The sequence below is a fragment of the Homarus americanus genome, unplaced genomic scaffold (assembly GCF_018991925.1).
Source record: "Homarus americanus isolate GMGI-L3 unplaced genomic scaffold, GMGI_Hamer_2.0 scaffold16712, whole genome shotgun sequence".
Taxonomy (NCBI): Eukaryota; Metazoa; Arthropoda; class Malacostraca; order Decapoda; family Nephropidae; genus Homarus; species Homarus americanus.
Window position 1 is genome coordinate 7,161,590 of NW_024757794.1, and position 22,353 is coordinate 7,183,942.

The following is a 22,353-nucleotide window of genomic DNA, read 5'->3' on the forward strand; positions in this document are numbered from 1 at the left end:
TAACCAATCTCCGTCGCTTTAGAAAACTGAACACCAAAACACAGCTACATCTATACAAATCACTCATCAGACCACACCTTGAATACCCACCAATTCCACTTAACACAATAACCAAAATAAACAAACTCAAGCTGCAAGCAGTCCAAAATACAGCACTAAGAAGAGCAGCAAAACATAGGCCGCCATACAGTCAAAAATACGAGACATACACATCGAACATAACATAGACACAATTAACATAAGAACACACAAACAACCAAAAGTGGTATGGGACAAACTACACCGAACACAAGTCCCTATTTTACAGGAACTAGTACAGGCAAACAACAATATATCACACACCTGGTGGCCAAGAAGCATCAACATTAGCACAATCAGCCCAGAACCACTATGCGCAAGAGAGTAACACCACTTAAATAACCGAAAAGATGGGGACTATCCTGCTAGTTCACACAAGGAACTGGTGGGACCCCTAACACAAAAGATGAGGACCATCCCTTCAGTTACACAAGGACCTGAAGGAACCCTCAAAAAAAAAGAAAAAAAGAAAGAGCATCACCATATGCGTAACCTTAAAGATGGGGAATATCCTGCCAGTTACACAAGGACCTGGCGAGACCCCCCCAGCACAATCACAAAAGATGAGGAACATCCCTTCAGTAACACAAGGACCTGAAGGGACCCTCCAACAAACCCCAAAACATCACCAATCTTATGATGGCACTTTAAACTAACTTAGCCTAGCTTATCTGAACTCCCTTACCCCTGGAGGACTGAGGGACGTCTGTCACTGGTTTAACCACAAAACAGCCTCCGCAAGGTGGAAAGCCCACCTGCTTTCATTCTCCTTCTATACTTCCCACTTCTTAACTATACCTTGCCCTAAATATCCTTGTTCACCTCAGAGCCACGGCTCTCTTATCTCGGTGTCCTGACTGACTGACGACCCAGGGGAGCAAAACAAAGATAAAAAAAACAATAGAAAAGATGAAGCGATCTGTTTGAGCCCAGATTCTTTCTACTCCTACTGTATTTCAGTTTCACCACTTTTCTTCAACCCTTAATAATCTTCTTTCGACTCATAACTCCAAAGCCAAGAAGGTGATTCTACTCAACGCTCTCAAACGGACAAGACCTCCTCTCAAGAAGCTCCTCACCACACAGCAACTCCCTAGCACTGCATTGTACACACACACACACACACACACACACACACATATATATATATATATATATATATATATATATATATATATATATATATATATATATATATATATATATATATATATATATATATATATATATAGAAAACGCCATTTTGAGTTTACTTTCTCGCCTCCATCCTTAGTGCGAGATCTACGTGTACATATGTATGTGAGTCTAACAAAGAGGAAATAGACAAACACAAAGATAAATTTGACAGCTGGCCATATACACTATGCTACACTATAAGCCCCCTGCTGGAATTGTTTTTTAAATCTGACCAATTTGAGGTCATATACAATGGATTTTAGAACATATTCTAAAGCTCAGGATGCAGTATTTCCAATATCATGGACCAGTGCCGGAGATGCACCATGTCAGGACTGGGACTCTTATGGACCTTTAGCTTGGGCAGTTTATTTCTAATACCCTCTTCTGTGAACACAATGTGGGTCAGTGCTGCGTCGAACCGTCTGTACTCAAACGCAGGAAGGTTAATCGCACCCTCTCTTGTGAGCACCGAGGAAAAGAAGCTGTTCAATGCCTTAGCTTTATCCTGGTCAGAATCTGCGTAACTACCATCTTAAAGCCTCAGGTCTGATACTCCTACTCGCGTTTTTAATTTCGACTTTGCATAGCGGTAAAACTCCTTTGGGTTTGACTTGACCTCGCTTGCAACCAATCTCTGGAACTCCTTTTCAGCTCTTCTACACTCTATCTTTGCTTGGTTTCTGGCTCTTGCATACATCCTCCTGCCCTGCCCATCGTTTGACCCAACCCACGTCTTGAATTTCTGGTTTTCTTCTTAACTCTATCGACCGTACAGTACATACTTAGGGTGTGAAGGGAGTTTGTTTATGTATAATTATAATCACCTGACTCAGCCATAGTTGACCAGCCAAGGGGCCAGGCTATAGGGTGGGCATTTCAGTATAGCTACCCATATCTTAGAGTCAACACCTACCCTGGCTTCTCTCTAGAGTTTCAACACGTAAGTTTAACTAGTACTTATTGTGTACACAGGTAGACTGTGTCATTGTTTTTTGTGTTAAGATTAGACTAATTACATAGCCATGATTGTTATGTAAATATATATTGGATTAAACATTAATGTAAGAGTGCCTATGTATGACTTATTTGAAATACTAAATGAATTGTATTCAACAGGTTTGACCGAATTATAATGTTCGTGTACGACGTGAGAAGTAGTATTCACCCTCTAACCGTCTGATTGGCGGTTACACACACACACACACACACACACACACACACACACACACACACATATATATATATATATATATATATATATATATATATATATATATATATATATATATATATATATATATATATATATATATATATATATATATATATATATATATATATATATATATATATATATATATATATACTGATGACCACAAGGAAAGAAGAAAACACGAAGTTCCCAAGCGCTTTCGTGTAATATATTGTATATACTGTACATGCCAACCAATTGTAAACTTGTACGGTATTACGATACTAATGAAGAAAAGTAATAGTTATTATTAGTAGTAGTATCCTATTTCAGGGGAAGAAAAACAGCAAAGTACAGGAAAGTTTGATCCTAGATTAACATTTTCATTTAAACTGTAACATGACAACATACAATATGTTATTTTTTACTTAAGAAAAATATAGCACAGTTTTACATTTTACACACAGTAACAAAAATGAGATTAAGACATAAGACGAGTTTAAAAATTACTATATACGCAATCCAGATCATACAGTAGTTGACAGACTTGTTTCTGAGTTCATATGAAGATAAGCTACCCAAATATGGAACAAACCATGAGTCTTCGTAAAAATAAACCAAATTTCCAATATAAAAAATAATTCACAGCAACTTGTTTGTTTCTTGCCGCCTAAGCGGCTAACGAGTCGATCAGTGGCAAAGAGGATAAAAATAAGTTAGCGGCCACTGCAACTACAACGGTCACTTCTGGGGAGGCGGTCGATAGCTTGTTGAGGGTTCCCCAGTATTTGATAATTTTATCCAGAGCGGCTTCAAAGAAAATTACTCATTAAAGAATAAGCGTATAGCGTAGGATATTAGAACACCAATGTTTTAAACAATATACAGTATAGCATACCGCATACACACTGTTATCTCCGCTGGCTTCAGCTACAGTGCTGGCGTGTGATGCCATTAAATCTTTCGACCTGTGACCTCGCCAGATGTAGAAGTGTTTACAGACAAGTCCTGGTTCTGCTGAGTGGACTGTCTTAGACTGGTGGCGGTAGCTGCCCGCCCCTCCATGAGACAGATCGCCCTCTCTAGTGATGCTGTGAAGACCAGCCTTCTGTCCGAGAATTTGTGCTGGGACGATTTACGCAATACTGTTTTCTCTTGGAACACCATACTGATCTGCATTGACCCGCACTTGTAAGTACAGGCTAAGTCAGGGGTTCTCAACCAGGGGGGAATTCCCCCCAGGGGGAGAATTCAGGTTTTCATGGGGGGGAAAACTGATTCGGGAGCAAGAGATATGTTCGATGAGAAATCAATCACAGAATTTTGGCCCTTGATGTGCGATTCCTACCCAAAAGTGGCAGAAAGAGCTATCCGTGTCTTGCTTCCGTTTGTGTCGACATATCTTTGTGAGTCAGGCTTTTCAACTCAGTTGCAAATTAAAACGAAGCAACGTAGTAGATTAGAGGTAGAAAATGACCTGCGTTGTGCCCTTTCAAACACTCCTCCGCGTATCCCAGAATTGGCGAAGAAAAAACAATCACAGGTTTCTCATTGACTGTAATCTTCATCTGAATAAAATTAATTACAAATTTACAATATCCTGGTATTCTATTGAATTTTTTGTTTTTTGCATTATGCTTCAGTTTGGTCTGTTAAGTAATTCATTATAAATATATAAAACTATTTTCTTTTATTCAAGTTTTATAAATCCATCAACATTTTCAATTGGCATTTAATTTGTAAAACTCCACTATAAAAATAATCCATGTAAAATTGTAAATGTATATGTACTAATATGGAAAAAATAAAGGATTTTCAGTATTATATGCATATTATTTGGAATGCACTTTTTGAGGCAGACAATCTTGGAAAGGAGGGGGGAATGACATTCTGACATATGGTGCAAGGGGTGCATGGGGCAAACAAGGTTGAGAACCACTGGGCTAAGTGATGACATACCCCTCGGTACTGAAATATTGTTGATTAATTACGCCTACTCGTTTCTGCCAAACTTGGAGTAATAAGACAATGCAGAATGAAGCGAAGTTAAGAATAATAGAGTTATGAACTTTGTGTTATGTCAGTATGTTTAATAAATTGTAATTAAGATAAAATTGTGAGACTAACTAATTATGTATCAGATGGATCACCTTGTAATATTATGAACGCCTTCTCCTCTGCAGGTTTTGACCACATCAATAAATATTGGATGCGTCAAAAGACGGGTTTCAATCATTCCCTTCGACTTACCCGTAACCTGAACGTCCTTAACTAAGGCGTTTACACACACTAAACAAATACAGTACAGTACAGTGCAGTACTGTATTGTAGTCTTTCAAAGATACACTTAAAGATACCTTAACATGGATTTCACTATTGTACAGTGCAGGTATTTCTAAATTTATCAAAAAAATACAAAGTAATTTCAACAAAATGATGTAGAGGTATTATTAATATAAATAGATATAGTTATAAAAACTGTCAGCATCAGTTTGAGTTTTGACCAATAATGACAATGTAAACAAAGTACGGTAATATTTAAACTCAAACCTCCGTTAAAAAACACCCTACAGTAATAAAAATACTGTATGACCATATTCTAGTTTTGAGTAAAACAATGGATGTTAAGTATGTTATATTACCATAAATAATTCTTTAGCAATAATTATGTTGTATCTTACCATAAACAATCTATTTAGTTCATAATTGCGGTAAATAGAGTGGCAACAAACAGAACACACATAACCGGAGCCGGAATAGTATTTGTGTTAGCTCTTGTGCATACATCAGTGTCGTCGGCAAATATTTCATTCACCCGGTCCCAAGTGCCATTGTGAGGCTGTGGTGTCAACTGCAAAACGTGGGTGAGCACTTGATAAATGTCCACAACGTGGATGGGTTCAATTGTCCATCCACACTTGAAGGCTGCAAGACGAAACAAAATGGTGAAGTTGGCTGTCAGATTATTATTTATGATATCTTGTCATATTAGAATAGCTCATTTTAAAATGTAAAAATTCTCGTTGGGTCCTCAATGCTCATCCTACATTCTAGTACGTACTGCATATGTCGACACCTCAAATTTGTATGTCAGTCTTTTTTATTTCATTCCTTTACTTTCTACGGTGTCATCCCAATTGGACGATTCCCACTTTTTGCCATCCTATTTAGATGATTAGGTTAAATTACGTTGGGTTAGGTTACATTAAATAGCATAGAATAGACGATCGTCCAGATTGAAATCGTCGAAGAGGGATGTAGCTGCAGAAGGACCTCTGTGGGCTCCAGGAATGGTCGAAGGAATGGCTGCTGAGATTCAATGTCACGAAGTGTAAGAGGATGCACCTGGGGCGTACCAACGGTAAGGAGGCGTACCATATGTCCCAACGGGATGAAGAAAATGTACTAGTTGAGACTGTGTGTGAGAAGGACCTAGGTGTGTATGTTGACAATGAGCTGAAGTTCTCGGGCCATTGTGAGAAGAAGGTAAATCAGGCAAATAAATTATTGGGTCTTATAAGAAGGTCGTTCAGATATCTAGACGGTCCGTCCCTCGTGACGATCTTCAGGAGTGAAGTGCTTCCCCATCTGGAGTACTGTCACCCCATCTGGTCCCCGAGATATGCTAGGGACTGTCAGTTGGTTGAAAATGTTCAAAGGAGGGCCACCAAGCTGGTGCCTGCACTTCGGCATCTCAGCTACCCTGCGAGATTGGAGCGCCTGAACTTGCCTAGCTTATACTACAGACGGGCAAGGGGGGACCTAGTTGAGGTTTATAAGCATCTCAGGGGGCACTACTCAGTTGAGTGTCCTTACTTGGAGCTGGCGGACGCTCGCCCCACAAGGGGTCATAGCTCAAGATTGAAGAAGCCGCAAGTCCGGAAAACCGTGAGGGCAAACTTTTTCGGAGTGAGGGTTGTAAACTCTTGGAACAATCTACCAGAGAGTGTTGTGACGGCACCGAGTGTGAGCTCTTTCAAGAGAAGACTTGACCAACACTGGAGCGGGTTCAGGTACATTCAGGAGCCGGTGCATGCCCAGTATTTGCCAACAGTGCGTGACAGAGACGTGACCGATCGCCCGGGCGGCTAGCGAGCCGACCTTTTGGTGAAGAATATAAAGGAAAAGAGTCGTGACCGATCGCCCAAGCGGCTAACAAGCCGATCAGTGGCGAAGAGGATAAAAGTAAAGTAAAAATTCATCTTTTATGTTTTCCCACTTGCACAACAAAGCAATTCGCACTCAATGCCTGAGGTAGATATGGTTTTTAATATGTACAACATATGTGTTTATTAAAACATGATGACTGAAGACAAAAAACGATACACAAACTTCAAACTACCCAAAAACCGTGAGGATAGTGTGATAAGAATAATGCATTGATAGAAAAGTTAACGGCAACATCTAGACCAAAGTAGAAGACATTTCAAGTGTTACAGAAATGAGATGTCAAGGGGCAGGTATTTTTTTTTTTTTTAACAAGGAGATCCTTTACGAAACCAAATGAGATACGAAAAGGCAAATTTACTTCATAAGTATGTTGGGAAGTTTGGAGGTGCTTACGGAGTAAAGGTAGAAGAATGTAGGGAACCTTCTTCCAGTAGATTTAAAAGAACGGTGCACTGAAATTGTGATTTAAAGGTTATGGAATGAGAAGTGTGGAGTAAAGTGAGAGCAAGGACAGTGTATCAAGGACAGCTTACATTATGAAGAATGGAGAGCTTGGCTGTTAGTAGAGGAATGAAGGAGGGAGTCGGTAGACGACACAGGAAATTGGGCGAGTGTTACAAAGTTGACCAATAACAGCAGTGTTTGGAGTTGACTGTACCCGACAACCTGTTAGATGGTGAGAAATGTATTTTTTGGGCCCACAAAGATATAACAACACGAAGCTAATTAATTCTCACCTGGACCTCTAGCAAAAAATATGCCCTTCATGTCTTTAATGTCCGGGTTATAACCATGGGCACCGACGTACGCAAAGGAACTGCGTGGTGGAAGTTGTTTTTCATACTTGGAGGCCATTATGAAGTATCCTGTAGGGGAGGAAAATCGTATTATTCTTTATTTGGAGGTGCTCACAGTCCTACCACATCTTTGTGACGATGATGTAACAACCCTTGAGTGGACTAACATCCTGCCATTTATCTGGCAAATGCTAAGACTCAGGAGATTAGCACCTACACGGCCACCCTCCCGGCATTAATACAATACACGAAAAGATTTGTATGCTTGAGAAAAAATTAATAGCTACAAGCCTTATCTCGCTATCTTGCAGGGTGATCAGAACCAAGAACAAACAAACTCTTTCTCTCTCCTTCGTTCACAATTTCTGCTTCGAAAGTGAACTGAGTCCCAATGGAACAATTAGGGTTCAGTACACACTCGGGGTTCCCACATTACATCCGCCCTAACTCATTACCCTACCAGATTAGTAGTTTTACCTCTTCTCCACAGCTGATTTACTATTGTCATGGTACACTAATAAACACGTTTTTGCTCACCACCTCGATATTACCGGATGCACATCAAGTGCCTACTGTCATTACCATGTCACCAGTGTTTGTCACCGTTGATGTGGTATTATTGCTGTCTGGCCACAGACATATCCGGTTGATTAAGCGACACCAGCCAGCTCTAGCCAAACATTAGGCATCACCAGCCAGCTCTAGCCAATCAACAGGTAACACCAATCAGTTCTAATCAAACATCAGGCTACACCAGTCAGTTCTAATTTCGTTACACCAGCCAGCTCTAACCAAACTCTAAGCTCCACCAGCCAGTTCTAGTCAAACATTAAGCTGCACCAGTCAGTTCTAATCAAACGCTAGGTTACACTAGCCAGTTCTGGTCATTCACCTCTAGTCAAATACTCAGCTCCACCAGCCAGCTCTAGTCAAACATTAGGCTGCACGAGTCAACTTTAATCAAACAACGCTCAGCACCTTTAACATGTTTTAAATCATTGCACTCCCGAATCCCTATTGTCTGCTGTTAACCATTGTGCACGTACTCCAATCAATGACTTTTCCACTACAGTGCTGCTATTGCACTTCTTGAGATGAAACTAAAACAAACCTGAGAATTCATCAAATTTTATTATTTTTTTCTGACTGATATATAAACATATTTTAAGTTCCTTTGCATTTGTAAACACAACCAAACTCAGTCCTTCAATACTGTACAGTAATATGCAGAGGAATAACTTGATAAAAATATGTCAGATATTTCCAGATAGAAAATAAGATAATGTAGTGGATTCCTCCCCTACAAACGCTTGTCGCTGAGTAGCCGACCCCGCGAATTCCCCAGTGTGTGCCTCGTGGTCTAGGTCAACCAGCGCCGCCTTACATGACGGAGGTCAACTATTAAGCCACGCCTACCTCAGCTATATAAGACCTGACCTCGTGGTGACCTACCCCTCCTGTGTTATAGGTAGGATTAGATGTAATCAAGAAGATGACAACTAGCATTAGAATAAAACATAGAGATAAGGGACACTCTATTGGAAGGGGAAAAGTGGCAGAAATCACTTACAACAAACTGCAAGTCCCACTAACAAGAATATTCAGCACCAATGAAGGTTTTAAAGTAATCTGTAAAGATGACTTTGATTCAGATAAAATCCTTTCAAAAGAAGCAAGAGATATATTTTACAATGAAGGCCTTATTGTTGTCATGCCACCAGAACAAAAAGCAAAAAGATCAGTTTTTGTTCGTCAAGTCGACCAAGAGATCGGGAGGAAGACATCTGAAGACCTGAAAGATGAACTGGAACGCCAAAACAGGTGGATGAAGATTGAAGAAGTCATTAAGATAAAAGACTATACTCATGTTTTTAAGATTACTTTTGAAGAAGTGTCAATGGCTGAGAAAGTTTTACAACAGGGCTTTCTAATATTCAACATGTCAGTCACACCCACATCAAATAAAGAAGGAGACATTCATCAGTCTGCAAACTTGCTTCTCCTGCTACAAATATGAAGAACACACAACGAGAGACTGTCCGGAAAAAGAAAAAAAGTACTGCTCAGATTGTGCAGGCGACGACCATACCTACACTGAATGTAAGAATACACATGTTGGCTGTCTCAACTGTAAGAGAAACGGGAATGTATACATAGGACATAGGACGTTAGCAATGGCATGCCCAATAAAAAAACACATGATAAAGTACAAGGAACAAGAAACAAGGAAAAAGGAACAAGACAAGAAGGATATGACATACGTCGAAATAGCAAAGAGAGCGGTCCAAGAGGCTCATAGACCAGAATCCACAGTGAGCAAACCCAAGTGAGCCAATAATAATACATGATAAGGTAATGATTAGTATGATCCATGCACATTTGCATACATAATATCATTGCACCCCGGATCATACAATGAGGAATTAAGGAAAATGTTTAAATTGAATAACCTTACCGGTGGCTTATATTTGAGAATCCACAATCCGGAAAACCATATTTCCCCAGACAACATATGCAAGCGAACTGAGAGAAAGACTACATCAAGCATTAGAACAAAGCGGTTTGAGCAAGAAACAGCTGATACACAAGGAACACAAGGACTGATAGAGATCCCAGACAAAATGACTAGAAGTGACAAAGAGAAGATAGAAATAACAAAAGGACAGACTATAAGACAAAGGAGTAGGAGGAGAGAAGATAAGATGGAAAATGATCACAATATACAACCTGAATCTGCTGAAGAAATTGGATTAAAAGTTATCACTACAACAAAACATGGAATCCCAACATCGAGACCAACAGGAGGGACAATAGTAAAAAACTGTGAAGGAGGGATATACAAGTGGACATATCAAGAAAAATCCCTAAGTGAAGATTATGTCTGGTCACTAATTATTACGGACAAACTAAAGATTACGACCAAAGACTTTAAAATAGTAGACCCGTCAGAGTTTAGAAGAGTCAGAAGCGGGAAACAGGATGATAGGTCTCCACTTCAACAGTCACAATCCAAGTATAAGAAATAATGGACAATAGACAAACAGTAAGAACTTTAAGAATAATACAACACAATGTAAGAAACTGGAAGACCGAGAGAATTAACCTAAGTAATATATATCAAGAAATTGACCCTGACATTATACTAATAAACAGTCACGGTGAGACAGAAAACAACAACATAAAACTCTTTAACTATTATGTAAAACAAAGAAATAAATCGGGCGAGAAAAATGACGGAGTAGCGATAGCGGTTAAGAGAAACTTAAAATTTAAACTAATTGATGACTTCCAGGATGAATTTCTAGCAATAAAAATAAATACAACTCAAGGAGACGTAATTATTGCTACTACTTATCTCCCACCGAGACGACCCTACTTACCTATAGAAGACCTATTAAAATTGGCTAACAATAGTCATCCGATGTACATCTTAGGAGACTTTAACGCCAGACATAGGATTTTTGACAATGCAAATAATAACGTCGTGGTAAACGCCCTTAATCAATTAATAAATTTAGGGAAAATCAATCATCTGGGTCCTAACTTTCCAACCTGGAGAAATCACAATACACAATCGACACCAGACAAAATTTTTACCAACAACAAAGCCTTTTTCAATTACCATATAATACAGGCAGTGACCATCTGCCAATTATACTAACACTGTCAACAAGCCCCATACAGATACCAATAAAAAAGAGACTGAAAATGAGTAAAACAGACTGGGACAACTTCAAAGACGACTTAAGTAATCACCAGTCGATTAACCTACAAGGGAAAACAACAGAAGATATAGACTCAGAAATGGACAGACTGCACTCAGCAATAAAAACATCTATAACCAAACACACTCCAACTTCACACTTTAGAACATTACCCAACAACAGACTACCAGAAGAAGTTAAATTAATCCAGACCTATTACAATGAAATAAACAGGTATATGGAAAGACACGGCAGTAACAGATGGCTATATACGACACAGATAGCACTACAGATAAAATTAAGAGACGCATGTAAGGAAGCAAACAATAAAAAATGGAATGATATTATAATGGCGGCTGACATGACTAAAGACACAAAAACATTTTGGACTTCCATAAACAAGATGATGGGGCACAACAAGCAAAAAAACACCATACATTAAAGACCAAAATGGAAACAAAATTGTCGAGGAAATGAACAGAGTCAGCATTCAAAAAGGAATGGGTAAAAGCTTTTGAAATATCAGATGAGGAAATGAAGATTTTGATAGTGAACACGAAGAAAGGGATAGAAGAAGAAATGGGGGAAGACAAATACACAGAATCACCCCCAAGGCAATATATAGACTATAACTTATTACCTAATAATCAAATAATAACCATGGAGAAAATGATGCACTGCCCGAGGAAATTTAATATGAAAAAGCCCCTGGGCTCAAGGAGGTATTACACGAAATATGATCATGAATCTACCTGAAAACATTTTAAATGGCTAATTATTAAACATTTATAACGGATGCTTAATAACTGGTTACTTTCCAGACAAACTAAAATATGCTAAAAAGATATTTATTCCTAAGGAGGGTAAGGACAATAAGGAAATATTAAACTACAGGCCAATATCTTTATTAGAAATTACCGGGAAATTATTGGAAAAAATATTAAATTCAAGACTTATAGCCTTTTTAACACAACATGGGAAAACTAACAACAGACAACATGGATTTATGCCCAATAGAAATACCCTAACTGCAATAGCTACAATAACGGAAATAATTGCAATAGAAAAAAGCAAGGGTAACCAGATCAATATAATTTTAAGGGACGTTTCTAAGGCTTTTGATAAAGTTTGGCATTTAGGCTTAAAATATAAAATATTAAAACTGGGACTTAACGAATACTTGCTAAGAATATTGTGTAACTATTTAGATCATAGGAGAGCACAAATTCAAATTGGAAACTTTATGGGAACTATGTTTAATCTTGAGAGTGGAGTACCTCAAGGAGGATGCCTTTCTCCAACACTATATACAATTTATACCTCAGACACACCTCAACCTTCCCCCTTTAGCGAATATGTAATGTTTGCTGATGATATTACTCAAATAGCATCATACCCAGGAAAATCAACCCAATTTATGGCACTCTACACGGTAAGAGCGATAAAAAATATAAATGATTTTGAGAAAAAATGGAAAATCAGGACAAATAAGAACAAATTCAAGATAATACCAATAGCCAAGATCAAAACAAGTCCAGTAATAGTCGACCAGGAACTATACCCATACGACACTGAAGGCAGGATGCTTGGATTAAAACTAACAAAAAGAGGATATATAACATACTTAAAAGATAAAGAACGACAGGCAAGAATAAGATTATCAAAAATAATACGCTTTAAGAACCTTAGCATTAATAACAAAAGAAAGATTTATATTGCCCTTGTCAAATCAATTATGGACTACCCACCCATCCCATTGAACACCCTTAGTAAAACGTGCATTAAAAGGTTACAAACAGTACAAAATATAGCCCTCAGATTTATATATAACATAAAATATACAGACCACATCAATAATGAACAGCTACACAAGAGAGCAAACCTCTTAGCAATCAATGTAGATATACACAACAAAGCTGTAAATATTTGGAAAAAATGACTGAACTTAACACAGAAACATATCAAAACTGGATAAATAATATAGACAACGAAGAATTCCAAGAACACAGTTGGTTTAAATCAGCCAGGAAGAAAGTAATTGAACCATCTCCTGCCCCAATATACATATAAAACATTAATAGAGCGCCACTATATATATATATATATGTGACTACCTCCCAGCTACACAAGGACCCAAGTGGGCCTACTAACTCAAAAAAAAAAAAAATATATATATATATATATATATATATATATATATATTAATAATATTAATAATAATAATGTGATTACCCTCCCAGCTATATCAGCCAGGAAGAAGTAACTGAACCACCTCCTGCCTCAACATACACATTTCTACATAAAACATTACTAGAGGAATAAAGATGAGAGTGACCAACCAGCTCCACTAAGAACCTGGCAGGCCTCTCCATACAGTGTACCTTTAGACTAACACAACTAACACTTAACTAACACCTCAAAAAAAAAATGTGACTACCCTCCCAGTTACACAAGGACCTGGGCGGGCTCACTAACTCCAACAATAACAAAATAATAATAATAAGCAGCATTATATAAATAAACCAATATTAATACAAAGGTCTGACGACCCAAGGGAGCAGAACAAAGACAAAACACCAATAAGAAAGATGAAGCGATCTGGTTGAGCCCAGATTCTTTCTACTCCTACTGTATTTCAGTTTCACCACTTTTCCTTCAACTCCTAATAATCTTCTTTCACCTCTTAACTAAAGACTTCGTATCGTATCGACCTACCCCTTCTTCTAGCTACAGCCGCAGTAAGCAACACCACCTCCTCCGCCGATGCCTGGCGGCCCTCGCTCCCGCCGGCGAGCATGGCGACCCACAAGCTGTCCTCCTCTGAGCACCCTCACCAACCAGCTCTCTCGACTCAACGCTTGTAACCATGCTGCCTTCCCAGCACCAAGCTGCATTGTACATCCAATACAACATGTATACAGAGAGCACATTGTGAGTTTCCTTTCTCCATCCCATCCTGAGTGTGAACCCAAACATCTCGTACCCCACAATAAGACTGGCTTGACTTCATTTAAAATAGTGAGTGTATGTGTGGGTGTGTATGCAAGAAAGATGCTCATATTATTGTATACACTTGTATTGAGATTAATTTGCTGATCCAAAGTGGGTATAATCATAATCAATACCTATATATTGATATAAATATATATGTACTGTAAATTAATATTCATTGTTTATATGCCAAAGCTTTATAAGACGGGATTAGCAAATATCTTAATTCGTGAAAATCAGTCATTTAGAATCAATTAAAAGCAGCTAAAGTTAGACAGAATGTTTAGCATAAAAAGAAAAAAAGATCTTTAGATATAACAGAAATGTAATAGAAAACAGTATGATACCGTCTGAAAAAATATTACAAAATACTAATAAGTTTTTTTAATAATAACTACAAACTAAGTACGCATTCCAAAAATATTTTAAATATTAATAAAGACAGGTATTCCAAGTATACCCAACAACTATTCTTTCTATAATGAAAGCATGAATGTGAAAGTTTACTTTTATAGTTTGTCCTATACGGTAACTGTGGATGTTCGGGTATTCAGTTCTAACTACAGGAGCGAACACAAACACCTGCATAGTTCTGTAGGTTCTATTTGACGGAAGTATACAAGGGTGCGCTTACAAGCGCCAGTAGTCCCTATCCTCTTTTTGGGTCAACTGACCTCTCCCTGACCTCTCAGGCGAGATGTGGTACATTAGCAGCTTCCAGATGTCGCCAGGCACATTATCTAAGCGTGTGGTGACATGAAACAGGGGCATTGCCACACGCTACTGACGAGATAGGTAATGTATATAAATGGGGTACATACTGTACATAGTATACATACAACATACATAATATACATACACCTCCCCCCCCCCCCTATATGCTCATAGCAGTCTTGAGCAGACCTTTTATTTTGGATCTGTTCTGAGCGTCGAGGGGCTTGATCACTGGGGGGGATATGGGACTCAGCACTGGTGGCGGGGTCAGCGAAAGGTGCTACGGGGCGGAGAAAACGGCGGTTCCTTCACCACACACGACCACTGTGTAACCGCACCTGGTAGTCCCGTGACCTGCTGAGACCCATGACTACGCCCACTTTGCCCCAACGTAGGAAGGTCGGGTCCTGAACACGGACTTGGGAGCAGACACTCAACCTGGGGAGAGAACAGGCATGGTCGTTGTAGCGGGCTATGACGTCTTGAACACGTTCGGCAGCTCGGCGATCACAATCTTCTGTCTTGGCCTGCCAATCCTTGGAGAAGGACTGAGGGTGAGCAGGGACACAAGAACGGAGGAGCCGTCCATACAAGACCTGGGCAGGGGAGCGTCCGGTGTAATTGGGCGTGTTGCAGAGTTCAAGGAGACCCCGGTCGAAAGCCTCGCAGTCAATATTTCCAGAAGGGGCCACTTTGAGGATGAGGTGCTTCAGGGATTTGACAGCAGCCTCAGCGTGGCCGTTGGAACTGCAGGTAATGGGGCGATGACAACACATGCCGGACTCCCCATCGGTCAAGGAACACAGCAAAGTCCCGGCTTGTGAACTGGGGCCCTCCGTCGGTTCGTAGGCGCACAGGGAAGCCCACGTAACGGAAGTAGTGGCGGAACTTGCTGATGGTGGCGGCAGACGTCGTATCATTACCGCACTTGATGACAACCGGCCAACCAGAGAGACGGGCGACGATAACCAGGAAGGACTTTCCTGACACACAGAAAAAGTCGGCCGACACAGACTCAAAGGGGCGGGCGGGGTTGTCGTCACTCATGAAGGGTTCCTACTGCTGGCTGGGTTGTAGTACTTGGCAGGGCTTACATGCATGGACAGCATTGGAGATGTCAGAGTCGATGCCAGGCCAGAACACAGTCTGTCTAGCACGCCGTTTGGTGGCCTCGGCTCCACGGTGACTGTCGTGGAGGCGAGCCAAGACGTGGGGACGTGAAGCAGCGGGGGCAACTACCGAAGGAGAGGTGTCACTGGCCAGAGGTAGGTGTGGGGCAACAGCAGGGTAGTTGCTGCTCCCTTCGTGCACCCTGTTGGCGTATTTTACCTCGGGAATCTGTTTTGGTAAGTCCTGGGAGATGATGGCCAACTCTTGGCAATGTCTGTAGGACAGCAAAGGAGTCGGGACACCATTATGCACATCAATCCAGGCTTGACACGACCTGTTGCCAAAGGTGACCTGTGCTTGGAGTGAACCTAGGGCAGGGGCCATCTGTGAACCATTTGCCGTGAAGCGGAGGTCCTTGGGAGGCGGTCCTAGATCACTTGGAGAGAGCCCCAAACATTGCAAATGCTGGAGGCCGATGACTGTAGCATCAGCGCCGGTGTCGGGCAGCATCTTGAGACAGGATGACACACTGCCGTAAGTCACAATGACACTGATGTGCTGGGGAACTTTGATCCTGGGACGCGAGGGGGAGTACACCTTCCTAATATGGCTTGAGCGTTGTCCAGGGTCATCATGCCTCTGATTTGACGACTGTGGGCGGTGCTCACTGGTGGAAGGGCGCTGCTGCTTCCGCCGATGCTGTCCCTTGGGTTTGTTGGTCGGGCAACACTTGTTGTAGTGGCCCAGACGACCATACACATTGCACTGGACGCGTTTGGCTGGGCACCGTACTGTAAGTGACCAGTGGCTCTTGCGATCACAACTGTTGCAGGTAGACTCAGCAGCTGGACACACCTGTGTTCCGTGCTTCCTACCACAGCTGTTGCAAAGGGAGCCGGGCGTGGGCGTGGTGGGCGTAGGAGTTGGGGTAGACTTCTTGTACTTGGACATAGCCCGTACATCTGTAGGGGGAGCTCGGATGGCAGAGGTGGCACACCTGGCAGCCTCATAGGAGTGACATATTGTCAACACATCCTTAAGAGAAGAGGAAGAGTCGAGGGAGGTGAGGCGTAGGACAAGCTCCTCGTCCTTAACACCCATCAGGATCACCTGCTTCAACTGGGTCTCCTCGCACTGCTGGTGATTCCTGGGACATATGTCGACCTCTTCCGAGGCTCTCTTGAGTCGTACACAGAAGGCATCGAAAGTCTCGCCCTCCATCTGTCTACAGCTAAACAATTCCCTCCTGCGTAAGCTTCATTCCGCTGACCTTTGATGTGCCGTTCTAGAACATCCAGTACCTCCTCTGCAGACAACAAAGAAGTCGGGGGCACCTGCAACGTATGTTCCAACACACGCTGCGTTTCCAAAGACAGGCACATACGTAGCTGAATGAGTTGTTTAGGCTGTGGCAAGCTCTGGAGACCCACCATTGTAGCATAATCACTCCACTGTCGCCGCCACTCACGAAAAGTCTGGAAAGTCACATCAGGCTCCAAGATGGGTGGGGTTTGGGCAGCCGCTTTGGGGGGGGGGGGGGGGCTGGGGGGCGTACAGAAGGCGTTGACGAGGTATCTGAACCAGTCGATACCGAAGCAGTGGAAGAGCCAAGGGCTTGATTAGCAGTGAGGCTAGATATCAAAGCTGCAAACCGTTCGCTATCTTCCAATCTCCTTTGGTGGTCTCTGTTTGCCTCCACTTGTCTCCTTTCTTCGTCCTCAGCGCGTCTTCTCGCTTCGCCCTCACGCCTTTCCTTCCTCAAAACTTCATCAGAGCAATTATCTCTGAAGACAAGGCTGAAAATTAAGGTGAAGGACTGCGAGGTGTGGTGGGAGAGGGTGGGGCGTCGCGCTCTGACTGGTCATCCATCTCTGTGGAGCTGTCATCTGTCTGAGTCATCCGGGCGCTAGGAACACCGCTGCGTAAAGCCCGGGACATAATTACTCAATCTGTATATTGTATCTCAAATCAGTGTTGACCGGTCAGCCCGTCGTATCAACAAGATCTGAGACAAAAAAATTAATTGAATACACAGATAAGTAAATTATATATATAAAATACATATAAAGAAATGACTGCAGTCAGTGTGCTCGTGCGCGTGTGTGTGTGTGTACCCGTGGGTTGGTGTGTGTAGGCGGGGGTGAGCGAGCAGGGGGGGGGGGGCGCAGAGCGCGCTGATCAGTTACATTCGAGACACAGCTGGAGAAGGTCCTCGCTAATGCACTGCTCCTCACAAATGCCCTATATCAGCCTTCCACCTGGGGAATCCCTTAAAACAAAGGCACACACTTATGCACTACACACACGAGGGCACTTATGACAATTCACAATAACTTGCTGTCACTGAAACACTGCTCAAAACTCGTTGGTAATTCAAACAAATTTTTGTGGGAGACAATGCGATTAGGAGAGCGACGGTTGACGGAGTTGACGGAGTGGGGGGTCTACCGGTCTTGATTTTAAACAAACGCACTTATATTTCCAATTAATCAAATCACTGCACCATGTGGAGGCTCACTGCGCCATGTGGATGTTCGGGTATTCAGTTCTAACTGCAGGAGCGAACACAAACACCTGTAGAGTTCTGTAGGTTCTATTTGACGGAAGTATACAAGGGTGCGCTTACAAGCGCTGGTAGTCCCTACACTCTTTTTGGGTCAACTGACCTCTCCCTGACCACTCAGGCGACATGTGGCAAGTGGTACATTAGCAGCTTCCAGATGTCGCCAGGCACATTATCTAAGCGTGTGGTGACATGAAACAGGGGCATTGCCACACGCTACTGACTAGATAGGTAATGTATATAAATGGGGTACATAAATAGTATACATACAACATACATAATATACATACAGTAACCTACATTGTAAGTCACTGTTAAAGAATTATGAAATTATTATTCTACTAATCTTATTCAATACACGCAAATACATATTCCAAAGCTAATATTCCTTATAATTCCCTATCCCCTTTCTTCAAAATCTCGAGAAAATTCCCCAGGCTAAAATTCCTGAGAATTGGGAAAATTCCTAAGAAGTGGAAACGTGTCCTTCCTGCTAGTATTGACCGACAGTATATCACCTAAGAACATAAGAATGAAGGAAACTGCAGCGACCCTATTGACCCATACTAAGGAGCCCCATTTACGCCCAATCCCTATCGCTCATATATCCGTCCAACCTGTATTTGAAGCTTCCCAGCGTGTGCGAATTAGTGATGAAGTTGTGTAACTTGTTCCACTCATCCACTACTCTATTTCTAAACCAGTGTTTACCTATCTCGCGCCTAAATCTAAGTTTGTCTAATTTAAAACCATTGCTACGAGTTAGCTCCTGGTTGAATAGTTTGAGTATCTTTGTTATATCACATTTGTTTAACCCTGACTTCCATTTATATTGTACACCTCGATCAAATCACCCCTCAATCTACGTCTATTGAGGGAGTGCTGATTAAGATACTTTAATCTGTTTGTACCCAAGGTTCCTAATGCCCGGGATTAGTCGTGTCATCCTCCTCGCTTTCTAGGGATTCTACAGTATATCCATTCTGTAGTACGGTGATCAGAACTGAACCGCGCGATCCAAGTGAGGTCTCACAAGCTCTAGATATAGTTTTAGGATAACCTCGCTAGTCTTGTAACTATCACTCCTTTGTATGAACCCAAGTACTGAACTGTACTTTGTTAGCCTTGTTTCGATAAAATACGCTTTATTGTCTTGGATTAAGATTCCTTCTTATCATTACTACTAAATCTTTCTCACAGTCGAATTTCTCTATAACAACGTTGTTCATCTGATATCTGATTTCCCTGTTTACATCTCCTAGACTAAGTACTTTACATTAATTTTGTCCACATTAAATTTCAACTGCCATTTTCAGACCATGTGAATTTTTTTTTAGATCTCCATGTAGTTTTGCGTCAGATATAATTACACGCCCAATTTTAGTGTCGTCATCAAATTTACTTATGTTGCTGTCTATGCCTACAGTATATCTATGCTGTTTACGTACATAATAAATAGTAATGGTCCAAGTATTGGGGGTACTCCACTAGTGACATTACCCCAATAGGATTTAGTGCCGTTAATGCTTACTCGCTATTTCCAGTCCTGCAAACACGCCCTAATCCATTTTAGAATATCTCCTCCAATTCCACGAGCCTCCACTTTTCGTATTCGTCTTTCGTGGGGGACTCTGTCAAATGCTTTGCTAAAGTCGAGGTATACGTGACCTTCCTGCTAGTACTGACCTACAGTATATCACGTGACCTTCCTGCTAGTACTGACTTACAGTATATCACGTGACCTTCCTGCTGGTACTGACCTACAGTATATCATGTGACCTTCCTGCTGGTACTGACCTTGTTGAGCCATGAGGATGATATCATGGATGTATTTGTTGTCTCTGAAGTGGTAACGGTCTGGGATATCGTCATGCTTGTAGGCATTCACTCCAGGTATCTTTGAAACGTGTTCAAACACCTGTTAAGATATAAATAAGAATTAACTCCACCATATCACCACAAAACACAAACCAACAGTGAAATAAAACGCAACATGCCGTATGGATAATTCTGATCACCTAAGATTAAATCTAACTTATTTCACCTGATGACAGAACACCCCAATACTACCTGAAGTGTTAGGTTTGGTTAGGCTTCCATTAAGGTGGTTAAACTTAAGTTGAAATAGGTTGGGAGCTAATCTTCAGTAATGCAAAATTTTATAATATTGTTTATCTTAAGTAAATTATTATGACTACCTAAGGATAATTTATTTATACTGTACCTAGATAATATATTGATAAAATTCTAGAATGAACATATTTTGAAATATTCACTGGCAATTGGTTTTAAAAGCTGTATTTATTACTAACATTTTCAATGTATTCAGGATAAACTTTGATGTTCATGAAGGCGCCCAAATCAGCGATGTTCTCAACCAGGCTGCTGTTCAGGTAATCATCAATCTCATGGCGCTGAATTGCCCCAGTAGCGGTGGAAGTCATCCCGTGGTCACTCACTATCACAATGTTCACTGTAGGAGGGGAGGAGGGGGCTAGGATCATTACAACAAAAATGAAGTTTTAATTATGGTGGTATTCGTAACACACATGACTATCAAATACAGTCAGAGTAAGCGACGCAGGAAGGGTGAGTACTGTATCATAGCAAACAGATTATAGTCCAAAACACGGCACTTTCAGGTAGCAATACGTAAAAGCATAAAGTACAAACACAAACCTCCAAGGTATTATGAGGCAAAACACAGTAAATATTCATCCTGTATGATTCTATTATCAGTCACTATTGTACCTTGACACCTTAACCACTCCTATATATCCGCACCATTACTACTCCTTACACCTCTTCCACACGTTTACATCAACACCACTCCAACACTCACATGCCCAACACCTCTACACTACTCCAACACTCACATGCCCAACACCTTTACACTACTCCAACACTCACATGCCCAACACCTTTACACTACTCCAACACTCACATGCCCAACACCTTTACACTACTCCAACACTCACATGCCCAACACCTTTACTCTACTCCAACACCTTCCCTACACCTCTACACTACTCCAACACTCATATCCCCAACACCTTCCCTACACCTCTACACTACTCCAACACTCATATGCCCAACACCTTCCCTACACCTCTACACTACTCCAACACTCCTATCCCCCAACACCTTCCCCACACCTCTACACTACTCCAACACTCATATGCCCAACACCTTCCCTACACCTCTACACTACTCCAACACTCATATCCCCAACACCTTCCCTACACCTCTACACTACTCCAACACTCATATGCCCAACACCTTCCCTACACCTCTACACTACTCCAACACCTTCCCTACACCTCTACACTACTCCAACACTCATATGCCCAACACCTTCCCTACACCTCTACACTACTCCAACACCTTCCCTACACCTCTACACTACTCCAACACCTTCCCTACACCTCTACACTACTCCAACACTTATATCCCCCACCAACCTTCATCGGTAAGGTCTCTCTTCTCCAGCTCGTCCATCAGCATCATCAACACATCATCGAGGTCCCTTACCGCCTGCATTATCTCAGGTGAGTCGGGGCCTGTGTTGTGTCCAGTATTGTCTGTGTGCTCTGTGTACACCTGTATTAGAAGATACTGTACTGCACAACTGACCAACTGGATGAATATAAACGAGGGAGGTAATAAATCAGGGCCGGATCCAGATCTCAAATTTGACTGATGCAATCTAAGGTTTTGTCGTTGCGACTAGAATAGATTTAAAATAGTCTATGGAATTGTTACACATCATTCCACAATGCCATGTTTTTAATCAATAATTATAATTAACTTAGATTTAGTTGGATAAATGTATCTTTAACCTGATATTTTAGCCTA

At 41.2% G+C, this 22,353-nt stretch overlaps 1 protein-coding gene across 1 annotated transcript in view; it reads right to left on the minus strand.

The window, feature by feature from the left end:
* Positions 1 to 4,658: 4,658 nt before the first annotated feature.
* LOC121857672 (glycerophosphocholine cholinephosphodiesterase ENPP6-like) overlaps positions 4,659 to 22,353 on the minus strand; it is a 41,889-nt gene continuing 24,194 nt past the window's right edge. Inside the window, exons 7-11 of the mRNA XM_042353734.1 lie at positions 21,960 to 22,098; positions 20,811 to 20,971; positions 20,296 to 20,416; positions 7,357 to 7,485; positions 4,659 to 5,374 (exon numbers count right to left, since the gene is read on the minus strand). Of these exons, the coding sequence (XP_042209668.1) occupies positions 5,145 to 5,374; positions 7,357 to 7,485; positions 20,296 to 20,416; positions 20,811 to 20,971; positions 21,960 to 22,098 (780 nt within the window). The 3' untranslated portion in view covers positions 4,659 to 5,144. The remainder of the gene's footprint in view (positions 5,375 to 7,356; positions 7,486 to 20,295; positions 20,417 to 20,810; positions 20,972 to 21,959; positions 22,099 to 22,353) is intronic.